The sequence below is a fragment of the Poecilia formosa genome, unplaced genomic scaffold, assembly GCF_000485575.1.
Source record: "Poecilia formosa unplaced genomic scaffold, Poecilia_formosa-5.1.2 Scaffold105, whole genome shotgun sequence".
Lineage (NCBI taxonomy): Eukaryota > Metazoa > Chordata > Actinopteri > Cyprinodontiformes > Poeciliidae > Poecilia > Poecilia formosa.
The window spans coordinates 119,233-141,256 of record NW_006800044.1 but is presented as its reverse complement, the minus strand read 5'-3'; the positions used below and the strand labels follow the sequence as shown (position 1 = coordinate 141,256).

General features: G+C 38.2%; 3 protein-coding genes across 3 annotated transcripts; all 3 read left to right on the top strand.

Moving 5' to 3' along the window:
- Window positions 1-90: 90 nt before the first annotated feature.
- Window positions 91-9,058, top strand: LOC103143086 (casein kinase II subunit alpha). The gene is made up of 15 exons (XM_007559487.2): window positions 91-177; window positions 906-992; window positions 1,271-1,348; window positions 1,523-1,651; window positions 4,163-4,274; window positions 4,365-4,466; window positions 4,577-4,627; window positions 4,721-4,780; window positions 4,889-4,972; window positions 5,062-5,172; window positions 5,265-5,366; window positions 6,934-7,034; window positions 7,138-7,286; window positions 7,859-7,948; window positions 8,163-9,058. The coding sequence occupies exons 4-15, from the start codon at window positions 1,551-1,553 to the stop codon at window positions 8,276-8,278; spliced, it is 1,179 nt and encodes a 392-aa protein (XP_007559549.1). The 5' UTR covers window positions 91-177; window positions 906-992; window positions 1,271-1,348; window positions 1,523-1,550; the 3' UTR covers window positions 8,279-9,058.
- Window positions 9,059-10,085: 1,027 nt separating this feature from the next.
- On the top strand, window positions 10,086-15,258 carry LOC103143085 (casein kinase II subunit alpha-like). Its single transcript, XM_007559486.2, has 12 exons — window positions 10,086-10,111; window positions 10,328-10,472; window positions 10,565-10,666; window positions 10,777-10,827; window positions 10,921-10,980; window positions 11,089-11,172; window positions 11,262-11,372; window positions 11,465-11,566; window positions 13,134-13,234; window positions 13,338-13,486; window positions 14,059-14,148; window positions 14,363-15,258. Exons 1-12 carry the CDS (start codon window positions 10,086-10,088, stop codon window positions 14,476-14,478), a joined length of 1,137 nt encoding a protein of 378 aa, XP_007559548.2. The 3' UTR covers window positions 14,479-15,258.
- A 2,336-nt stretch (window positions 15,259-17,594) lies between these two features.
- LOC103143083 (serum paraoxonase/arylesterase 2-like) lies at window positions 17,595-22,020 on the top strand. The gene is made up of 9 exons (XM_007559484.2): window positions 17,595-17,734; window positions 17,827-17,897; window positions 17,979-18,034; window positions 18,228-18,390; window positions 19,900-20,026; window positions 20,123-20,323; window positions 20,422-20,503; window positions 20,895-21,023; window positions 21,154-22,020. The coding sequence occupies exons 1-9, from the start codon at window positions 17,658-17,660 to the stop codon at window positions 21,313-21,315; spliced, it is 1,068 nt and encodes a 355-aa protein (XP_007559546.1). The 5' UTR covers window positions 17,595-17,657; the 3' UTR covers window positions 21,316-22,020.
- The last annotated feature ends 4 nt before the right edge of the window (window positions 22,021-22,024 follow it).

Here is a 22,024-nt window from a genome sequence, read left to right as displayed (position 1 = left end):
CAGACACGTGTAGATCAAAGTTTGCCTTTCAACCAGACAGACCTGTTGGTGGCAGAAGAAGCGAAAAATCTCTCCGTGGAAAACAGAAAAGAATGAGCGCCCTCTGCTGGAAATACCTTTCGCATTAAGCTCTTGATCTCGAGCATCGCCATATTGACGTCCCAACAACGCTGAGAGGTAATCATGTTATTTAATCACAAATCCTTGTTGTTTTATGACCCGCGTTGATCTTATTAGACGGGTTGAAAAGCCGGGAAAGGGTATCTTATCCGTGGTGGTCGTTGTGTATCTCGATTACGGTGTTCATGGGCTGTTTTGTCAAGGCGTTGTCAGCCAGTTACCTCGCTAGAAAGCAGTCTATTCACTCCCTTAGCCTGCTAGCTTAGCACTTTTTAGGTTAGGAAAATGTGCCCATTTTCGAAGCTCGCTGTAAAGCCCGGCATAAATAATGACCTAGCAGGCGTTTAGTTGGCTACTTGAAAGCTGAATGTTGATTCCATCACGATATTACACTGTAATGTGGTCGAGAACTGGCTGTGACTTTCCTACCGGCTTTTCACTCTGCTGTTGACGAGCTAACGCTAACTAGTTAGCATCCCTGTCAGCTTCCCGGTTCTACTGCTAGCTTCTAGCTGTTAGCACCCAACCAGGCCGTAGGCCGCATTGGGGTTTGACTGCTTTCATCTTTTAAATCAAATTATCAAGCCAATTATTTGCTTTGCCGCAAGTTTCTAAACTGATTAATTGACGTATTTAATTTTTTGTGACACTTATTGTTTGGATACAAACCCCATTAGCTTCAGCTTCATTCGTTGGTGTGCGCTTGTTCACATACTTTGCTCATGTTTGCCTAATTGACTTTATTGATTTTAATCAACCTACTTTCTACCCCCGTTTTCCAACAGGAGGTAGTCGTTGTAGCCCCCAGTGATGACTATACTGAGTCCTGTGCCTCCCGATTAGACTGGTTGGATGCCCCATTTAACATCCAGGTTTCTCCATTTCATACGCCATCATATGCAAACACACCATGCACCAATTGCTTAGCTCATGAGAATTATTATTTCTTGTGCTCATTTTGTTTTAAACAGTTTGTTTTTTTGAAGGTTATTGTAGACGTCCGTTGTATAAAGAGGGGGAAAAAGTCGGTCTTTATCAATTCAAACCTTATCTCAAGATACAGACCACAGTTCAAGTTAAAAAGCTTAATGATTGCACAGTATAGCAAGCAACTCTGACAGTAGATCTTTATTTTTCCTTGTCTGTTTAGCTTTCTTACAACAAAGGCATCTCAGCAAGTCTTATTCACTTTGTCTGTCAACAATTAATCCTGGAGGAAACCTCCCAGGTATTGTTCTGTATATGTTTATATATTTATATTTTACATGGGTGTTTATTGATTTAAGTATTATAATTAGTTGCCAGTAAATTGAATATGTTATGCCAGCATTATTAATCCATGCCCTTGTTGTTCTTGATTTGTTTAATTTGTTGTATTTTGCTTGTGTCTGTCTTTTTACAGGACATTTAGAAAAGATCCCGTACAGAATATGTCTGGCCCTGTTCCAAGCCGCTCTCGAGTTTACCCCGATGTAAACACACAGAGACCTCGGGAGTACTGGGACTATGAGTCCCATGTTGTTGAGTGGGGGTAAGGAAAAGTGAAAGCCGTTCAGGCTTTTTATTTGTGCTTTATCAGTATTGCAAAAATAACTATTTAAATAACTGATCACCCAAAAAAAAAAAAAAAGGTATAAAAAGATCTGTCAAATAATCTCTGCCTATACAGTCATGAAATATAGACAAGGTATTAGAGCTGGGTGATAAAGCTGTAGGAATGCATATTGCAAATGAAGTTTTTCTTGATACACAGATGAAAATGTCAGTGGATCTATAGGACTTTTCTTTTCCCATAACGGCCAGAACCTGCGATGTATTTCCTTTTTTTTCCCATTTCATGTTAATTTTTTTCTCATCCTCTAGGATTAGAAATGTTGTTTTAAAATTTTAAAAGTTTAGTAATTACTGCTTGGGGTGCCCCTATGTTTTTCTTCTTGGAAAAAAAAAGAAATCGCTAGACCATCTAAAATACAGCATTAAATTAATTTGTTTATTTTCAATAATTATTTAGTTAGGTGTTTGTAACGGAAGACAACACTTGTATCTCGCACAAGAGAATTTTACTACAGGATTTTTTTTTTTTTTATTTCTCCCATATCAAGGTGTGTGTGGGGAAAAATCAATTTAAGATTAATTTAATTTGCAACTTATGTATCTCCTAATTGAATCGTGAAAGGTCTGAATGAGTCTTTACATGAAGTAAATTTAGAATTTAACGACAAATTCAGGATTCACATAAATTAAATTACAGTTTGTTTGTTTTTTTTCCTTTTTCTGTTATATGTATTAAAATATTTTGGGTCAATCTTCATAGACCAGACATGAAAATATGTAGGGCTAGTGAACAACACTTGGATAAGGTTTTTTTCACCAGACAAGTATCAGGTCTGGTATTAGAGCCAATTTTAAATGTAAATTTGTCCTGTAAAATGACCAGTTTGGTTTACGATCAGCCAAATTGAAGCCACATCAAAGTCAATATGAATTTCAGAACTTGTTTGACTCTGTCCTTTTTAATCTGCATTTAATGTGTGTCGTTGCAATGCAGGGGGACAACTAAAATGCAGAAATTGCATAATTTATTTCAGTACGTCTGCAAACGAGGTCCGAAAAACGGTTTTAAAAAGCGAGCTGTGTGAGTGTTTTACAGCCTTACTGACTGATCTGAGCGGTGCTGCAAGAAGCAGGAAAACAAAGTGTTTACATCAGGCAATATTGATTCTTCTCGACAATATTAAGAGTAGGGATTGACGATACTAAAGCTTCACGTTCTGTACCATTTCTCAGTAACAAGTTTTCTTCTTTTTTTTTTTTTTTAAGGCAAAGTGTTTGTTCTAATAATGAGAAAAAAATATAAACAATTACAACATAACCAAAATGTTATTGTCTTAATTAGGACATAGCCAAAAAGTAGGAGGGACTTTATCTCGCATATAGAAAAACCGTATGTAGCTTAAAAGTGATCCTACAGTAAGACACCATAAAGTCCATTATATATTATTTTTTAAAATTATTAACCTTGGATTTTTTTTATTTATTATTTTCAATGCACGCACATATGCATGCTTTAATTTTGCTGCTGACACAGAAGGACAAGGGTGTTGGTCTAAAATAGATTATTTCTTGAAGTGTGCACATGGATCTGGCCGAGGCCAATGCAACTTTTTTTAATAGTAATTTTACATCATAACTTCATTAGTGGACAACTACAATAGGTAGGTTTGGTTGCCATTGGTTCTAACTATTATGTGTCCTCTGTTTATTAACATTTTCTGGTTCTATTGTTAGCTGCTAATTCCTTTACTACTAAACAGTAGTAATGGAGGACAGCGTGTCGGGCATTATGCGACTTAACCCACAGAACAGTTTTCTGGTGAACATTTTCCTGCGTTAATTAATACCCGCAGTAGAACAGAGAGCTGTGCCAAGCAGACTCTCTTTCTTGGTGAAGTCAGTAATAAGTTTACTTGTAAGTTGCTAATATTTAAACGCACCGTTTAGGTTGTTTACTTCCTCACTGTTGCAGATGCAGAAGCATTGCTGAGATTTTTAACTTGCTCTCAGACGGAGCGTTGGTTGCGGTGTTATCAGAGCTCTCAGGAATTCATCTGCTCTTCCTGTCTGCCTGTCTTATTGGAAAAATACCTCAGAAAAACACTCTCGCCTTGTCGCCTGATTAGGGTTTCAGATTCTCCTTTCTGTACATACTCGGCTTGTTAGCATAAGTTAAAACTTCAAGTAGCAGTTCACAGTTTTAAAGCTCAACCATGATTGTTCAAGAGAGCTACGGCAGGTAGGAGAGAGGCTGTCTGTTTAGTTGCGGAGCTGCTGTGTGAAGTATTTACAATAACTTAGGAAGATGAAAATGGGTTTGTGTTGCAATATTGATTTTGTAACTCTCATAAAAGACATCTTCACGTCAACTCTGATGGGTAATATAAAAATTAACAGCAAGACATCAGTCTGACTTTACTTATACTGAAGCTTTGTGCTCACAACTTTTCTGAATATATGCTCAAACTTTTTTCTTCCCCCCCCCCAGAAATCAAGACGACTATCAGCTCGTCAGAAAACTAGGAAGAGGCAAATACAGTGAAGTATTTGAAGCCATAAACATCACAAACAACGAAAAGGTGGTGGTTAAAATACTGAAGGTGCGCTGATGATCATCTGGCACACATAGCTTTACTGGTTTGTGATCGGACATTCCAGGGGATTCACTGGACTCTCTTTCTGTTTTCCAGCCTGTCAAGAAAAAGAAAATCAAGAGAGAAATAAAGATCCTGGAGAACCTGAGGGGTGGCCCAAATATCATCTCACTCTTAGATATTGTCAAGGATCCCGTGGTACGTTTGGGCTCCATGTTGTCATGTAAAATGTTTAGGTAGGATATACATTTTTTTTTTATTTTTTCTAAATAAACATTGACTCCTTGTTTTTTTTTTTTCCCGTTTAGTCACGAACCCCAGCTCTGGTCTTTGAACATGTGAACAACACAGATTTCAAGGTAAAACCATTTTTTCTGTCTTCTTTTTCTTTTCTTCTTTTACTTTTACAGTCACTTAATTTTATTTTTTTTATTTTATTTAATTTTTTTCAGCAATTGTATCAGACTCTGTCAGACTTTGACATACGGTTCTACATGTATGAAATCTTAAAGGTAAGAAGTAGCCTTAAATTTAGCAGTGTTGCAGTATTTCGGCTTTACTTAAATATAAAAATTGCTAATGTTTTTTTTTTTTATTTATTTATTTTTTTTTTATTGAAGGCTCTGGATTACTGCCACTCTATGGGTATTATGCATAGGGATGTCAAACCCCATAATGTAATGATCGATCATGAACACAGAAAGGTAACTTGGGTTGCTTTATATACACGTCTTTCTCACCATCTGCGACGCTGATTCATTGTAATAATTAAACTGTACTAAACTTGTCGTAGCTCCGTCTAATCGATTGGGGCCTGGCAGAGTTTTACCACCCAAACCAAGAGTACAACGTGAGAGTGGCGTCCAGGTACTTCAAAGGTCCTGAACTGCTGGTAGATTACCAGGTGAGTTTAAAGGCGACCAAGAACTTGTGTCACGACAGGAGAGATCCATTTTTCTGAGTTAAAGATTTTTGCTTCTTCTTGCTTATTTCTAGATGTATGACTACAGCTTGGACATGTGGAGCCTGGGTTGCATGCTTGCCAGCATGATCTTCAGGAAGGAGCCGTTCTTTCACGGTCATGACAATTATGACCAGGTAATGTCTCGCAGCGAGTTATTTTATCGTCTGAGCACAGGCTAGAAAGCGGTGCGAAAGTCAGTTAAAAAAAATAAAAATCAGCTCACAATTCTGTGGTTGTCAGTCTGTTCAGTGAGATTCCAGAAAAAGTGCTTTCTTCGAGTTTTCCTCCTCCTGTATGGAGCCACGCTGCCCGTCCCTCATTTTTTGCTGACCACTGCTGGTCTGCTAGCTGGAAGAAGGATGTTAAACTTTTTTTTTTTTTTTTTTTTTCCTGAATTTTAAGACCCACAGATTTCTCTTTGGGCTGGTTACTGAACGTCTTACCGTTTAACTGGTTAACACCAGCTGTTGTACGAGATTGAGGAAGTGTTTAATCGATCCTTTTTCTTATGTGCATGTGCCAAAATGACAACTAAAAGTGATATATGACATTCTTATATTACCAGGTGGAGGAAGAGTAGCTTATTTGACTTTGTCTAAAGTTGTTTCATGTGTTTTTCTCTTCTTTTTTCTTCAGTTTTAAATGTTAGTATAAATACAGTGATAGGATGAAGCAGTGGTATTTTTACTCCTACTTATCATACCATAAGAATCTCATACTGGCCGGTACTTAATTTAGTTCTTATCCTGGTAGCCAAACAAGTTTAGTTGTTTTTTTTGTGCTTTTTTTCTCCCCCCTCGTATTGCACAACATCTTTTAGTCTTGCAGAGCCACACCTGGCCTCACATCCCTGTGAGACCTTTTGTTAAATCTAAGATAAGATTTCTCATAAGTGACAGGTTAATGCCTTCCTCAGTAATAACTGTTTAATTAATCTACAAGTTAAACAGAAAAAAAATCCAGTAATCTTACCATATCTGCATATTTGTCCCCACCTTATTTTTTTATTTTTATTTTTTTTATTAACACAGAGATGCACCAATCAGTTTTGTGGCACATTTTCAATCTGTTGTAAACCCTACCAAGGTTCTTCCTATTCAGATTCCTGCTTAAAAGTTGTAATTACGACGGCTCAAAACAGTTCCTGCAATGAATGATTATGATTCATGTCGTGAGCAGAGGTGATATCAGTGAGGACATGGTTGCTGTAAAACAGTTGTGCCATTTTAAAACGGGCAATGATGGCAGAGCTAACATTTGAAATGATCTGATTGGCTGTTAATTAGCATTAGTTGCTGCAACTGCGCTCTCACTTTGATTTAACACAAAGACTGTTGTTTAGGGGTGCACGATAATTACCGAGCCAATAGGACTTTTGAGTTTTCAAAGCTCATGTTGACCCAGTTTGTTTGAAAATAAACCAGTTCCAGTCAATTTCTGGGTTCTGCTCTAGTAAAATTGTAATTATTTGACTCCATTTCCAACTTGTAAACAAGCAGTTTGGTTTTTTTTCAGGTTTTGTAGTAAAAGTAATTTAAAAATGTTAATGCATTTAGTCTTATGGAAGCCTTTTTCAAGTTTTATTATATATATATTTTTTTTTTCCAAACACACTCTTAATATTTAATTTTTTTAATGATTGTGTTGAGTGTGGAATACTTAAGCTCAACTTTTTTAATTGATAAATGTCTGAACTTACAGCTTGTGCGGATTGCAAAAGTACTTGGCACAGAGGACTTGTATGACTACATCGACAAGTACAACATTGAATTGGATCCACGGTTCAATGACATTCTGGGAAGGTGCGTCATCGAGTCAACTGTTTTGCTTTTTAACGGTTTGACGGATTGTTTGGCCTCAACTTGACCAGCTAATTTGTCTCCCTTTCTTCTCGTTTATTTGCAGACATTCCCGCAAAAGATGGGAGAGGTTTGTGCACAGTGAGAACCAACACCTAGTCAGCACAGAGGCTCTAGACTTCTTGGACAAACTGCTGCGCTACGACCATCAAGCTCGCCTCACAGCCAGAGAGGCCATGGATCATCCCTACTTCTGTACGATTGCTTCTGCCCTTGTTCCTTTTTTTTAATTCTTTTTTTGTTAACATTGTGGAGTTTACGTGCAGCCTTTAATACCCCTCCCATTTGCTTCCTTCTTTTTGTCCTTCTAATTCTTTGTTCTTCCTTCCTTTATTTCTAGTCTCTCATAGTATTTCTTCTGTTCTTAATTTTGTTCTGCCCTTCCTTGTTTTTAATTTCCTTTTAAAGCTGACATGACATTTACCACCTTTACCTCTGTACATCTTTCCCTTTTCACATGCTTTCCTTTCTTCATTGGAGTGCCTCCACCCCTCTCTGTTTGCATCTCCTTTTACGTTTTCTTCCCCATGGGACCATGTGTCCTTCCTCTCCTTCTGTTCTTTCTTGAGCTCTTCTTTCCTTCCCTATGACCTTATGTCATGCTTTCCACCTTGCCTATACTTTCTTCCTTGCGTCCTTCTTTTCTATCCGTCTCTATTATACATAAATATGGATGAAATGGTCAGGAATACGACGGGATTTTTACACGGACATGTGGGAATGCTGGCAAGATGTTTTCTAATCCATCTGCTGTATTATATTCTCAGATCCCATCGTCAAAGATCAGGGAAGGGGGGCCACTCCTGGGGGCATGGCTGCCAGCTCCACTCCAGTCAGCTCCTCGAGTATGATGGCTGGTGAGTCACCTTGGACCAGTTGCTGCACCACACTTTTTTTCTTTTCCAAATTGTTTTGGTGTCAAAGTCTTGGCACAGGCATTTCCTTGAAAGGCTGCAGAACACTTTGAGTCACTAATTTATTATTGTTTTTTTTGTTGTTGTTGTTTTTTTAAATGCTGTGAATGAGACTAGCCTTCGCAAATGAGTAATAACCCTGTTTTTTTCCTTTCAGGCATCACCTCCATGTCCTCCTCACAGCCGCTGGCTAACATTGCTGGATCGCCCGTCATCTCTGCCCCAAACACTCTGGCCACACAAGTCCCTGCAGCCACCGGGGCCCAGCCCTGAAACCACTTCCTCACCTGTGTTAAACGTGTGCTCATGGCCATGCCCTGCCTAGCTCTCTCTGCGAGCCAGGGCCATGGAAATCCCCCCCTCCTCAACCCCCAACCCCCCCTCTTTTTATGTTGACAATAACAAAGAAGATTTAAATTACTTTTCATGTTCAGTTCTATTTTGACACCTGGACTTGACAGAACCGCATTGTTGCACCTGTCGGGTTTGTTAGACATTAATTTGGGTGTGTTACTTGACAATGCCATTGTCTAGAAATTCTAATAAGATGTAGACATAAAGAGAATGGATAATAAAATTTATTTTGTATGTTCCAAATATACAGTCTTGCTTGAAACTGTTTGATGGGGATCCTGCTGTATTACACTGTGAAACCTTTACGTGACTTCACACAAAACGGGGAGTCGGGGAGATCTGGTGTGTCCCACCTATCAGCGCTCGCCGGTTGCACACGATGTAATGTGCAGGAGTTGTTAGTGTTTTGAAGTTGTTAGATGCTTATCATTCTTTAATTGGACTTTTTTGTAGATATTCTACAGTTACTGTCAGGTTGCATGCACCCAATGCTGAGTTTCACAGGGTCAATAGTTTGCCAACTTTATGTTACTTTCACTTCTGTATGTGTATGTAAGTGTCCATGTTTGTTTTTTATGAAGTCTCTTACACATGATTTTGATTACATAGACAATTTTGTAACTTTTTTTTTTTGTTTTATGCTGGGAGGAGTCATCACCTACGGAAAAACAACTTCAAAAATAAACAATTTAAACAGGGCTTTACAGGCACTACGTTATTGACTGTACCATCCCACAAATGGTTTGNTAACAAGTTTTATTCTTTTTTTTTTTTTTAAGGCAAAGTGTTTGTTCTAATAATGAGAAAAAAATATAAACAATTACAACATAACCAAAATGTTATTGTCTTAATTAGGACATAGCCAAAAAGTAGGAGGGACTTTATCTCGCATATAGAAAAACCGTATGTAGCTTAAAAGTGATCCTACAGTAAGACACCATAAAGTCCATTATATATTATTTTTTAAAATTATTAACCTTGGATTTTTTTTATTTATTATTTTCAATGCACGCACATATGCATGCTTTAATTTTGCTGCTGACACAGAAGGACAAGGGTGTTGGTCTAAAATAGATTATTTCTTGAAGTGTGCACATGGATCTGGCCGAGGCCAATGCAACTTTTTTTAATAGTAATTTTACATCATAACTTCATTAGTGGACAACTACAATAGGTAGGTTTGGTTGCCATTGGTTCTAACTATTATGTGTCCTCTGTTTATTAACATTTTCTGGTTCTATTGTTAGCTGCTAATTCCTTTACTACTAAACAGTAGTAATGGAGGACAGCGTGTTGGGCATTATGCGACTTAACCCACAGAACAGTTTTCTGGTGAACATTTTCCTGCGTTAATTAATACCCGCAGTAGAACAGAGAGCTGTGCCAAGCAGACTCTCTTTCTTGGTGAAGTCAGTAATAAGTTTACTTGTAAGTTGCTAATATTTAAACGCACAGGTTAGGTTGTTTACTTCCTCACTGTTGCAGATGCAGAAGCATTGCTGAGATTTTTAACTTGCTCTCAGACGGAGCGTTGGTTGCGGTGTTATCAGAGCTCTCAGGAATTCATCTGCTCTTCCTGTCTGCCTGTCTTATTGGAAAAATACCTCAGAAAAACACTCTCGCCTTGTCGCCTGATTAGGGTTTCAGATTCTCCTTTCTGTTCATACTCGGCTTGTTAGCATAAGTTAAAACTTCAAGTAGCAGTTCACAGTTTTAAAGCTCAACCATGATTGTTCAAGAGAGCTACGGCAGGTAGGAGAGAGGCTGTCTGTTTAGTTGCGGAGCTGCTGTGTGAAGTATTTACAATAACTTAGGAAGATGAAAATGGGTTTGTGTTGCAATATTGATTTTGTAAGTCTCATAAAAGACAGCTTCACGTCAACTCTGATGGGTAATATAAAAATTAACAGCAAGACATCAGTCTGACTTTACTTACACTGAAGCTTTGTGCTCACAACTTTTCTGAATATATGCTCAAACTTTTTTCTTCCCCCCCCCCAGAAATCAAGACGACTATCAGCTCGTCAGAAAACTAGGAAGAGGCAAATACAGTGAAGTATTTGAAGCCATAAACATCACAAACAACGAAAAGGTGGTGGTTAAAATACTGAAGGTGCGCTGATGATCATCTGGCACACATAGCTTTTTACTGGTTTGTGATCGGACATTCCAGGGGATTCACTGGACTCTCTTTCTGTTTTCCAGCCTGTCAAGAAAAAGAAAATCAAGAGAGAAATAAAGATCCTGGAGAACCTGAGGGGTGGCCCAAATATCATCTCACTCTTAGATATTGTCAAGGATCCCGTGGTACGTTTGGGCTCCATGTTGTCATGTAAAATGTTTAGGTAGGATATACATTTTTTTTTTATTTTTTCTAAATAAACATTGACTCCTTGTTTTTTTTTTTTCCCGTTTAGTCACGAACCCCAGCTCTGGTCTTTGAACATGTGAACAACACAGATTTCAAGGTAAAACCATTTTTTCTGTCTTCTTTTTCTTTTCTTCTTTTACTTTTACAGTCACTTAATTTTATTTTTTTTATTTTATTTAATTTTTTTCAGCAATTGTATCAGACTCTGTCAGACTTTGACATACGGTTCTACATGTATGAAATCTTAAAGGTAAGAAGTAGCCTTAAATTTAGCAGTGTTGCAGTATTTCGGCTTTACTTAAATATAAAAATTGCTAATGTTTTTTTTTTTTATTTATTTATTTTTTTTTTATTGAAGGCTCTGGATTACTGCCACTCTATGGGTATTATGCATAGGGATGTCAAACCCCATAATGTAATGATCGATCATGAACACAGAAAGGTAACTTGGGTTGCTTTATATACACGTCTTTCTCACCATCTGCGACGCTGATTCATTGTAATAATTAAACTGTACTAAACTTGTCGTAGCTCCGTCTAATCGATTGGGGCCTGGCAGAGTTTTACCACCCAAACCAAGAGTACAACGTGAGAGTGGCGTCCAGGTACTTCAAAGGTCCTGAACTGCTGGTAGATTACCAGGTGAGTTTAAAGGCGACCAAGAACTTGTGTCACGACAGGAGAGATCCATTTTTCTGAGTTAAAGATTTTTGCTTCTTCTTGCTTATTTCTAGATGTATGACTACAGCTTGGACATGTGGAGCCTGGGTTGCATGCTTGCCAGCATGATCTTCAGGAAGGAGCCGTTCTTTCACGGTCATGACAATTATGACCAGGTAATGTCTCGCAGCGAGTTATTTTATCGTCTGAGCACAGGCTAGAAAGCGGTGCGAAAGTCAGTTAAAAAAAATAAAAATCAGCTCACAATTCTGTGGTTGTCAGTCTGTTCAGTGAGATTCCAGAAAAAGTGCTTTCTTCGAGTTTTCCTCCTCCTGTATGGAGCCACGCTGCCCGTCCCTCATTTTTTGCTGACCACTGCTGGTCTGCTAGCTGGAAGAAGGATGTTAAACTTTTTTTTTTTTTTTTTTTTTCCTGAATTTTAAGACCCACAGATTTCTCTTTGGGCTGGTTACTGAACGTCTTACCGTTTAACTGGTTAACACCAGCTGTTGTACGAGATTGAGGAAGTGTTTAATCGATCCTTTTTCTTATGTGCATGTGCCAAAATGACAACTAAAAGTGATATATGACATTCTTATATTACCAGGTGGAGGAAGAGTAGCTTATTTGACTTTGTCTAAAGTTGTTTCATGTGTTTTTCTCTTCTTTTTTCTTCAGTTTTAAATGTTAGTATAAATACAGTGATAGGATGAAGCAGTGGTATTTTTACTCCTACTTATCATACCATAAGAATCTCATACTGGCCGGTACTTAATTTAGTTCTTATCCTGGTAGCCAAACAAGTTTAGTTGTTTTTTTTGTGCTTTTTTTCTCCCCCCTCGTATTGCACAACATCTTTTAGTCTTGCAGAGCCACACCTGGCCTCACATCCCTGTGAGACCTTTTGTTAAATCTAAGATAAGATTTCTCATAAGTGACAGGTTAATGCCTTCCTCAGTAATAACTGTTTAATTAATCTACAAGTTAAACAGAAAAAAAATCCAGTAATCTTACCATATCTGCATATTTGTCCCCACCTTATTTTTTTATTTTTATTTTTTTTATTAACACAGAGATGCACCAATCAGTTTTGTGGCACATTTTCAATCTGTTGTAAACCCTACCAAGGTTCTTCCTATTCAGATTCCTGCTTAAAAGTTGTAATTACGACGGCTCAAAACAGTTCCTGCAATGAATGATTATGATTCATGTCGTGAGCAGAGGTGATATCAGTGAGGACATGGTTGCTGTAAAACAGTTGTGCCATTTTAAAACGGGCAATGATGGCAGAGCTAACATTTGAAATGATCTGATTGGCTGTTAATTAGCATTAGTTGCTGCAACTGCGCTCTCACTTTGATTTAACACAAAGACTGTTGTTTAGGGGTGCACGATAATTACCGAGCCAATAGGACTTTTGAGTTTTCAAAGCTCATGTTGACCCAGTTTGTTTGAAAATAAACCAGTTCCAGTCAATTTCTGGGTTCTGCTCTAGTAAAATTGTAATTATTTGACTCCATTTCCAACTTGTAAACAAGCAGTTTGGTTTTTTTTCAGGTTTTGTAGTAAAAGTAATTTAAAAATGTTAATGCATTTAGTCTTATGGAAGCCTTTTTCAAGTTTTATTATATATATATTTTTTTTTTCCAAACACACTCTTAATATTTAATTTTTTTAATGATTGTGTTGAGTGTGGAATACTTAAGCTCAACTTTTTTAATTGATAAATGTCTGAACTTACAGCTTGTGCGGATTGCAAAAGTACTTGGCACAGAGGACTTGTATGACTACATCGACAAGTACAACATTGAATTGGATCCACGGTTCAATGACATTCTGGGAAGGTGCGTCATCGAGTCAACTGTTTTGCTTTTTAACGGTTTGACGGATTGTTTGGCCTCAACTTGACCAGCTAATTTGTCTCCCTTTCTTCTCGTTTATTTGCAGACATTCCCGCAAAAGATGGGAGAGGTTTGTGCACAGTGAGAACCAACACCTAGTCAGCACAGAGGCTCTAGACTTCTTGGACAAACTGCTGCGCTACGACCATCAAGCTCGCCTCACAGCCAGAGAGGCCATGGATCATCCCTACTTCTGTACGATTGCTTCTGCCCTTGTTCCTTTTTTTTAATTCTTTTTTTGTTAACATTGTGGAGTTTACGTGCAGCCTTTAATACCCCTCCCATTTGCTTCCTTCTTTTTGTCCTTCTAATTCTTTGTTCTTCCTTCCTTTATTTCTAGTCTCTCATAGTATTTCTTCTGTTCTTAATTTTGTTCTGCCCTTCCTTGTTTTTAATTTCCTTTTAAAGCTGACATGACATTTACCACCTTTACCTCTGTACATCTTTCCCTTTTCACATGCCTTCCTTTCTTCACTGTAGTGCCTCCACCCCTCTCTGTTTGCATCTCCTTTTACGTTTTCTTCCCCATGCGACCATGTGTCCTTCCTCTCCTTCTGTTCTTTCTTGAGCTCTTCTTTCCTTCCCTATGACCTTACGTCATGCTTTCCACCTTGCCTATACTTTCTTCCTTGCGTCCTTCTTTTCTATCCGTCTCTATTATACATAAATATGGATGAAATGGTCAGGAATACGACGGGTTTTTTACACGGACATGTGGGAATGCTGGCAAGATGTTTTCTAATCCATCTGCTGTATTACATTCTCAGATCCCATCGTCAAAGATCAGGGAAGGGGGGCCACTCCTGGGGGCATGGCTGCCAGCTCCACTCCAGTCAGCTCCTCGAGTATGATGGCTGGTGAGTCACCTTGGACCAGTTGCTGCACCACACTTTTTTTCTTTTCCAAATTGTTTTGGTGTCAAAGTCTTGGCACAGGCATTTCCTTGAAAGGCTGCAGAACACTTTGAGTCACTAATTTATTATTGTTTTTTTTGTTGTTGTTGTTTTTTTAAATGCTGTGAATGAGACTAGCCTTCGCAAATGAGTAATAACCCTGTTTTTTTCCTTTCAGGCATCACCTCCATGTCCTCCTCACAGCCGCTGGCTAACATTGCTGGATCGCCCGTCATCTCTGCCCCAAACACTCTGGCCACACAAGTCCCTGCAGCCACCGGGGCCCAGCCCTGAAACCACTTCCTCACCTGTGTTAAACGTGTGCTCATGGCCATGCCCTGCCTAGCTCTCTCTGCGAGCCAGGGCCATGGAAATCCCCCCCTCCTCAACCCCCAACCCCCCCTCTTTTTATGTTGACAATAACAAAGAAGATTTAAATTACTTTTCATGTTCAGTTCTATTTTGACACCTGGACTTGACAGAACCGCATTGTTGCACCTGTCGGGTTTGTTAGACATTAATTTGGGTGTGTTACTTGACAATGCCATTGTCTAGAAATTCTAATAAGATGTAGACATAAAGAGAATGGATAATAAAATTTATTTTGTATGTTCCAAATATACAGTCTTGCTTGAAACTGTTTGATGGGGATCCTGCTGTATTACACTGTGAAACCTTTACGTGACTTCACACAAAACGGGGAGTCGGGGAGATCTGGTGTGTCCCACCTATCAGCGCTCGCCGGTTGCACACGATGTAATGTGCAGGAGTTGTTAGTGTTTTGAAGTTGTTAGATGCTTATCATTCTTTAATTGGACTTTTTTGTAGATATTCTACAGTTACTGTCAGGTTGCATGCACCCAATGCTGAGTTTCACAGGGTCAATAGTTTGCCAACTTTATGTTACTTTCACTTCTGTATGTGTATGTAAGTGTCCATGTTTGTTTTTTATGAAGTCTCTTACACATGATTTTGATTACATAGACAATTTTGTAACTTTTTTTTTTTGTTTTATGCTGGGAGGAGTCATCACCTACGGAAAAACAACTTCAAAAATAAACAATTTAAACAGGGCTTTACAGGCACTACGTTATTGACTGTACCATCCCACAAATGGTTTGTGTCAACTATGAGTAGATGTGGTGTAGGGCAGGAAGACGATTTTAGTTTAAAATGAACCTTGTTTTCCATATTTTGCAGATTCACCTCAGTAGAATCTTACAGTATTGCCTAGTGTCGGTTAAGTTCAAACGTGAAACTCGTGGATTCATTGCACAAAGGTGTATTACAAATGTTTTTTATGTAAAACTCCAAATTTGATCAGAGAACTTGAGTTTTGTTAGACCAGTAAAAATGAGTCAAATACAGAATAACGGCCTGCTGACAGGCATGTCTTTGTTCTGTATAGATTATGCACTTCAATGTGCATTGGCAAGCATGGAGTCAGCCGTTGGTTCTGTGGAGTTGAAACCCAGGTTGGTTTAGTTTTTTTTTTTTTTGTTTGTTTGTTTTTTTTTTTAGGTCTGGTGTCATGTTTCTCACAATACCACAGAGATTGCGTGCTGGCTTATAAAGCACAGCAATAGCATGGTTATTAAAACAGGTTTTTGGTACTTTTGACAGCATGAGCTGGTGCTTAGAAAATAAAATCAATGAAGCTTGTCGGCAGGGGCGAGGCAGTATTTTAACCATCACCGGCAATTAATGGACTCTCAGCACTGTTCCTGAGACATCAATTTTCAAATTTAAAGCAAGTGTAACTTATCTGAAAAGTTGCTTAAGTACTTTGGAGTTCTTGAACAACAGTCCCGTTGCTTTTCTCCTTTATTATCCAAGGTAGAACATGGTATTGGTGCTGGCTCAAGAGTTACCCAACATAATGGATGGGCCAGTTGTCGCCCATGTCCTGCAGGCTTCTATGTGTGGTGGTCCTTAAAGTGCCTGAACGAGCTTCAGGTCATGCCTTGTAACTTCTGCAAACACTGTAATGGGCTTTTTGTGCACAATTCATTATGATTATCCCAGTTGCACCCATTCTGCCGCACCTTTTCTTTCCACTGAACTTTCCAATGATATTGCATTTTTTTTGTAAACAGCCTTTCTGTTGAAGGTTTCAGTTACTGTCTGCTGGGCAGCTGACAAAGTAACATTCTTTACCAGGATTTTGTTAGTCATTATGGCCATAGCATCATTTCTGTTTTAAATATCTTTTTTTTATTACTAGCCCAATTTTTAGACTAATTGATTTTTTGTTTTTCATTTGATTAAGCCATAGTCACAAATATTAGGGTTGATTAAAGGCTGAAGTTGCACTCATTAATAACACCTGACATTGAACAGGTGGGCCTTTGGTCAAAAGGTGAAGTGACTATTATAACCAAAGTCAGCTGTTGAACTCCATTAACAGGCTTAGCATCTGTTGGACAACTTCAAAAACACAGGAACACGTTTTTGACTGAGACCCATGATGTTCTACATGCACATGGTACGAGGACAAGACCACAGATAGCGCTGCCATTTTTCACTTCTCTGGAGTTTTTTTTCCCCATTCAATACTTCATTTACTTCCAGATCTTTTAATTAACCCCGTACAGTATCAAATAAATAGCAGTCCGGGCAGTTTTAAAGGGGACTGCCAAGCAAATTTATGTGAACATGTTTGTGTTTGACTCACTGGATGGAATTAGAGCAAAGGCAATCAAGTCCAAAGTTGTCTAAAACCCAGAGTTTAATCTGGGGGAGCCTACATTTTGCTCATTGTCCGTCCATCCATATTTATTGTCACTTCCTACCACATAACCATGATGGGATGAGACTTTTGCTGCATAAAGGACTTTTTACTGCAGTGAAAACGTGCCGATGTATTCTGTAATTTGCCGGTTATTTGTTTGAGTAAATCAAGTAAATCAAATAAAACTAATATTTCTTCTAATCTTTTTAAGTTACAAAAAAAAAGCTTCGCGGTTTACTATGCTACGCAATATTTTGTAACTTCAAACAATCAATTAAAAATAAATAAATAAAAGACTTCGTCTTATTGCTTTGGGATTTTTTTTTTCTGGTTTCTGTGAGAAACAAACAAAAAAAGCTGTTACTAAAACGTGAATAGCTTGTTATACAGACGTGCATAAAATGATGCATTCGTTGAATTATGTAGTGTTGGATATTACTTTTGCCAGCGACTTCACATTCTCACAAAACAAAGCAACCTCCTGTGTCCTATGAATAAAACCATGAATGTTTTCTATTATTATTTTTTGTTCTGGTGAACCTCTATTTAAACGCAACCCAAAATATGCGAACAGAGCAGCGATCAATCAATACGACCACCCTGTCTGTACCAAGAAGAAACAGTTGTCATTTGTCCTACATTATTGAAAGCAGCATTGACCCCTCCCGTTATGATTCGTCTCATGCGGCTGAGCCCATAAAGATAAAGCACTGTGTGAAAAGTTTGCAGTCGCGCTGTGAAAATGGGAAAGTTTGCAATCATTTCGATTGCAATAGCAGCACTTTCGGTGCTGCTCGGAGAGAGGGTCCTCAATATTAGGTAAGGTGGAAGTCAGCTGGTTTCACTGCTTTGTTTGTGTTTATTCAAACTGTTTGCTACATTCAATGTAACTTTCTGCTTAAATTCGACAGCAAAAGGCATCTCATTTTCAGGGAGGTGGGCAACAAACATCTCCCCAACTGCGTGGCGCTCAAAAACATAGGCAAGCGACGAAACAACCAAAAATGCAGCCAAAACAGTGTTTTAAAATATTAAAGTAGCGGTTCATTATTTTCTCCTGCAGAACATGGCTCCGAGGATATAACCATTGTGGGAGATGGCCTTGCCTTTATCAGCGGTGTGGGTATTTATTTTGTAACGCAGCCAAGTCTTTGCCCTTGTATAATAAAGCAATCGTGCAGCAAACTCAATCATAGGGCTATATTTCATTTTAAATCTGTTGACGTTTATTATTGTCGGATTTATTGTCGATAATCAGAATTTGTTGCTTGATTATTTTATGATTAAATTATTTCTTTTTAAATATTTACAGGGACTCAAATTTCCTGGATTCCCATCCTCGGGTGAGCCTGGAAAAATCTACACCCTTGATCTCAAAGATCCTAATCTGAAACCGGTGGAGCTGCGTATGCCAAGGAACTTTGATTTGGAGTCATTCAACCCGCATGGCATCAGCGTGTACACAGATCCAAGTGGTAAGATGCTTCTTTTGGTTTATGGAATTGAGGACATACAGCTACTGTTCAGCTTCCTCTTGTCTGTTGCTGCTGAGTCTGTGCCAGGTTGTGGTATTAAAGTATAGGGCTGCACAATATTAGGAAATGTGCAATAATTTCGGTGAAGTTGTAATAACCCATCACCTCTGATTAGTGCAAACAGACTGCAGACAGCGAGGTGTTCTTTAAAAAGTTCCTTCAGGCCTACATCAGCTGTTTTTGACAACTTTTAGTTGTAGTTTCTTAGTGGCTTAACAACTTTACCACCTTTAACCTTCTAAAACATTTTATTCTGCAATATATTCATAACACCAAATTACCACAGTGCCTGAATGCATTGGACTTCAGCATACCAACCAGTTCTTTGCAATACGCATTGAATAGTTTTTACATATATTCGCTTTACTTGTACGGTATGTATTTAAAATAAATTACAATTCAATCGAATTAAGCTCCTTTCAATGAAATGCCAAAAGAAATGCCATTGTGACCAGTCTTTTTTAATTTTTTATTTACTTGAAGGATTTAGTAAGCCAACACAGCCCCTCCTTCACTTTGTGCTGACTGAAAGAAGGCTCCTCCACTTTTCACTTGCTTGCCGAGACAAACAACATTCATAAACTAATTGCTTTTATTGGGCAGTCTACTCAAAATGCTACAAGATTCATTTTTCATGAAAGCAGCCAAGTGACTTCTCCACCTGACAAAAATCAGCTACCAGCTTTCTACGCTTGTTCTAGAACGAGCAGAACAGTAAAACATTATGAGTAATAAGCACATTAAATTAGCCTGGCCACTGTCTTTCTGTTCAATTCAACTCAAAGTTCTCCCTTCCAGCCCTGTCTGGGCTTTCTCCCTTTGACCTGGGTTGTTTCCAGTAATTTAGTTTTTTTTAAAAAAATTATACTGGGCTAATCAGCAAACAGAAGAAGTTTTCTTTACTGCTGTAGAATTGTAGTCTGCCTGTAGTTTTAGCAAATGACAGTTGAAGAAGTGAACAATGTCGCTCAGTTCTTGTTGGCCATGTTTCCAAATATTGGATTAACATTAGCAGCCACCTCGTTCAGACCAGCTCTTCTCTCTTCACAGTGGAGGATGGTTGTTTACATTGCAGGACATTTCTAGTAAGCTCCATGGTGTCAAACTGGCGCGTAACATACGCCACGGGCAAACGTTAGCGGTTGGGTAAAATCGCTTTCGTGAAACCATCGTCTCTCAACAGCCGAGAGTCCAGACCCTCCGTATGAAGCACAGCGTAGTACGAGGGGATGGTTTTTCCCAGGCTGCTATGAAATCTGCTGATAAGGTTCTTTTCTATGTAATAGTTTGAGTCTACGTATGAAAATCAAAATAACATTAAATTCATAACACCTGATGGGCACTTTTTTCATTTAAAGTTTTCTTACATCATTTCTCTCACTTGCATTCCTAAAGCTTAGTTTGTGAAGTTCCTAAAGTGTTGCTTTCCTTTTTGTGTTTCTTTGTCAGATGGCACGGTCTACTTGTTCGTTGTTAATCATCCTCAGTTTGGAAGCCAAATTGAGATCTTCAAATATGTGGCAGATGGCTCCTCCCTAGTGCATATTAAAACCATAAAGCACGAACTACTGCACAGGTGAACACTCTTTGATAATCTGAAATTTACTACAATTTGTCATCGGTCTTAAAAATGATTCTATTTTTTATATGAGACTATTTTTGTCCTTTGCAGTGTGAATGATATTGTTGCAGTAGGGGTTGAGAGTTTTTATGCCACCAACGATCACTACTTCAACAACAATCTCCTGAAAACATTGGAGATTGTTTTGCTTATGCCTTGGACCAATGTCGTGTTCTACAGTCCTAAGGAAGTGAAGGTAGTCTCTGATGGCTATCACTTTGCCAATGGCATCAATATGTCTCCAGACCAAAGGTGAGGATTCTTGCCTGGGGTATCCAGCATGGTGGCTGTTTGCTTTTGTGTGTGTGTGTGTATTGCTTTATGGTTGTAAAAATTCCTCTTCTTTATAGGTACATATATGTGGCAAACATATTAAACCACAGTGTGAATGTATTGGAGAAGAAAAAAGACAACACACTGACGCCAATAAAGGTAGAAATACTCAGGCATGCAAACTTGCTGTGCTTTTTAAATCAAAGTTAGTTTATGATTACTTTTTCATCAGATTTTATAATGGCATTTTGTTTTTAATATAAGTATTCAGTAATATTTGATCAACTGGATGGAAAATTTCAGTAAACTTAATCATTTGTGTAGTGGTCTAATAAAAATGCAGGCAACTTGCGTTCTAAAAAAATGTTTTTGCCTTTATTACAAATATTTTGTTTTAAGGACAAAAGTCATGGAAAGTTTTAGAATTGCAAAGGTCAAAAAGCAGATTCTGTATTGCCCAACTATGGGTATGGCGCATGCTTTTTCTCAAGTGGTTACTTTTTTTTCACAGTTTTCTTTGGATGCATAGTAATTTTTGTTTCCTCACCAGTCTATGCCTTTGGGTTCACTCTGTGACAACGTCGAAGTGGATCCTGAAACCGGCGACCTTTGGCTGGGCTGTCACATTAATTCAAAGAAGCTTTTCCTGTTTGATCCCAAAGACCCTCCAGGCTCAGAGGTTTGTGTTGCTATCAAAACAGAAGAACATAAAAACATTAACCTTCTCCTAAGACATAATGCAGGTGGTGGTGTTAACTATTTATTACGCCTGATTATGCTTGGTACATTTAATTTTATTTGTTTTATAGGTCATCCGCATCCAGAACATTCTCTCAGATGAACCCGTGGTGACCCAGGTGTATACAGATGATGGCAATGTGCTCATGGGCTCTTCGGTGGCAACTGTCTACGGGGGGAAGCTTCTCATAGGGACCGTGTTTCATAAAGCGTTGTGTTGTGATTTAAAATAGGCAAATGGAGGTGATTAACCTCTCAACTTGTCTCAACTCAAAACATTTACATGTCCATGAGGACAGCGGTGTCCTCATGACAGTAAAGGGTTTAAATAAGGAAGTTTAGCCAATAAAATGGAAATCAGGATATACCTCTTTGGTTAGACGGGGCGGTGATGATTTTAATGGTGATGTGCTGCAGGGTTCAGGGTTTTCTCCTAACAAAGTCTTCTGAAAATATACTTGAAAGGATCTGATAACAGAGAACCTCTCCAAGTAGGCGCTTACTGAGCCACACAGCTGAAAAAAAAAAAAAAGAAAAATCATATTTACAAGTGAATTTTCTTTCTTTTTTTTTTCTCCTGTAGTGTTGGACAGTAATTCAGTCATTTCAAATACATGGGTAGATTATTCAGGATATTAGTTTGTGTTCATTAAAAATTATCTTTTCAGTGAAAATGTGGGTTTTGAGTTGTTTGATGTGGTTGTAATATTTGTAATTGAAATAAAAACGCTCTTAAAAGTACATTTTTAACTAACACATTGTCAACTGCTGTGCCATATGGTATATAAATAATATCCGCTGATAGAAATTGTATCTTTTTTTTTTTCATTTGCACAACAGAATGACTCTAAAAGTAGTAGTATTGTTTCACATCTATCTTTTCATCAGTTTTGTTGTGGGGGTTTTTTGCAAAATTTTCTTGAAATATCAATATTTCAAAAA

What these genes read in the sequence shown, in the direction of transcription:
- LOC103143085 (XM_007559486.2), top strand. Translation starts at nt 10,086, where the DNA reads ATGATTGTTCAAGAGAGCTACGGCAG. An exon ending in TGAACAACACAGATTTCAAG is followed by an intron (nt 10,828 to 10,920) that starts GTAAAACCATTT and finishes AATTTTTTTCAG; the next exon opens with CAATTGTATCAGACTCTGTC. An exon ending in TCGATCATGAACACAGAAAG is followed by an intron (nt 11,173 to 11,261) that starts GTAACTTGGGTT and finishes AACTTGTCGTAG; the next exon opens with CTCCGTCTAATCGATTGGGG.
- LOC103143086 (XM_007559487.2), top strand. Translation starts at nt 1,551, where the DNA reads ATGTCTGGCCCTGTTCCAAGCCGCTCTCGAGTTTACCCCGATGTAAAC. An exon ending in TGAACAACACAGATTTCAAG is followed by an intron (nt 4,628 to 4,720) that starts GTAAAACCATTT and finishes AATTTTTTTCAG; the next exon opens with CAATTGTATCAGACTCTGTC. An exon ending in AACTGCTGGTAGATTACCAG is followed by an intron (nt 5,173 to 5,264) that starts GTGAGTTTAAAG and finishes GCTTATTTCTAG; the next exon opens with ATGTATGACTACAGCTTGGA.
- LOC103143083 (XM_007559484.2), top strand. Translation starts at nt 17,658, where the DNA reads ATGGGAAAGTTTGCAATCATTTCGATTGCAATAGCAGCACTTTCGGTG. An exon ending in CGTGTACACAGATCCAAGTG is followed by an intron (nt 18,391 to 19,899) that starts GTAAGATGCTTC and finishes TTTCTTTGTCAG; the next exon opens with ATGGCACGGTCTACTTGTTC. An exon ending in AATATGTCTCCAGACCAAAG is followed by an intron (nt 20,324 to 20,421) that starts GTGAGGATTCTT and finishes TCTTCTTTATAG; the next exon opens with GTACATATATGTGGCAAACA.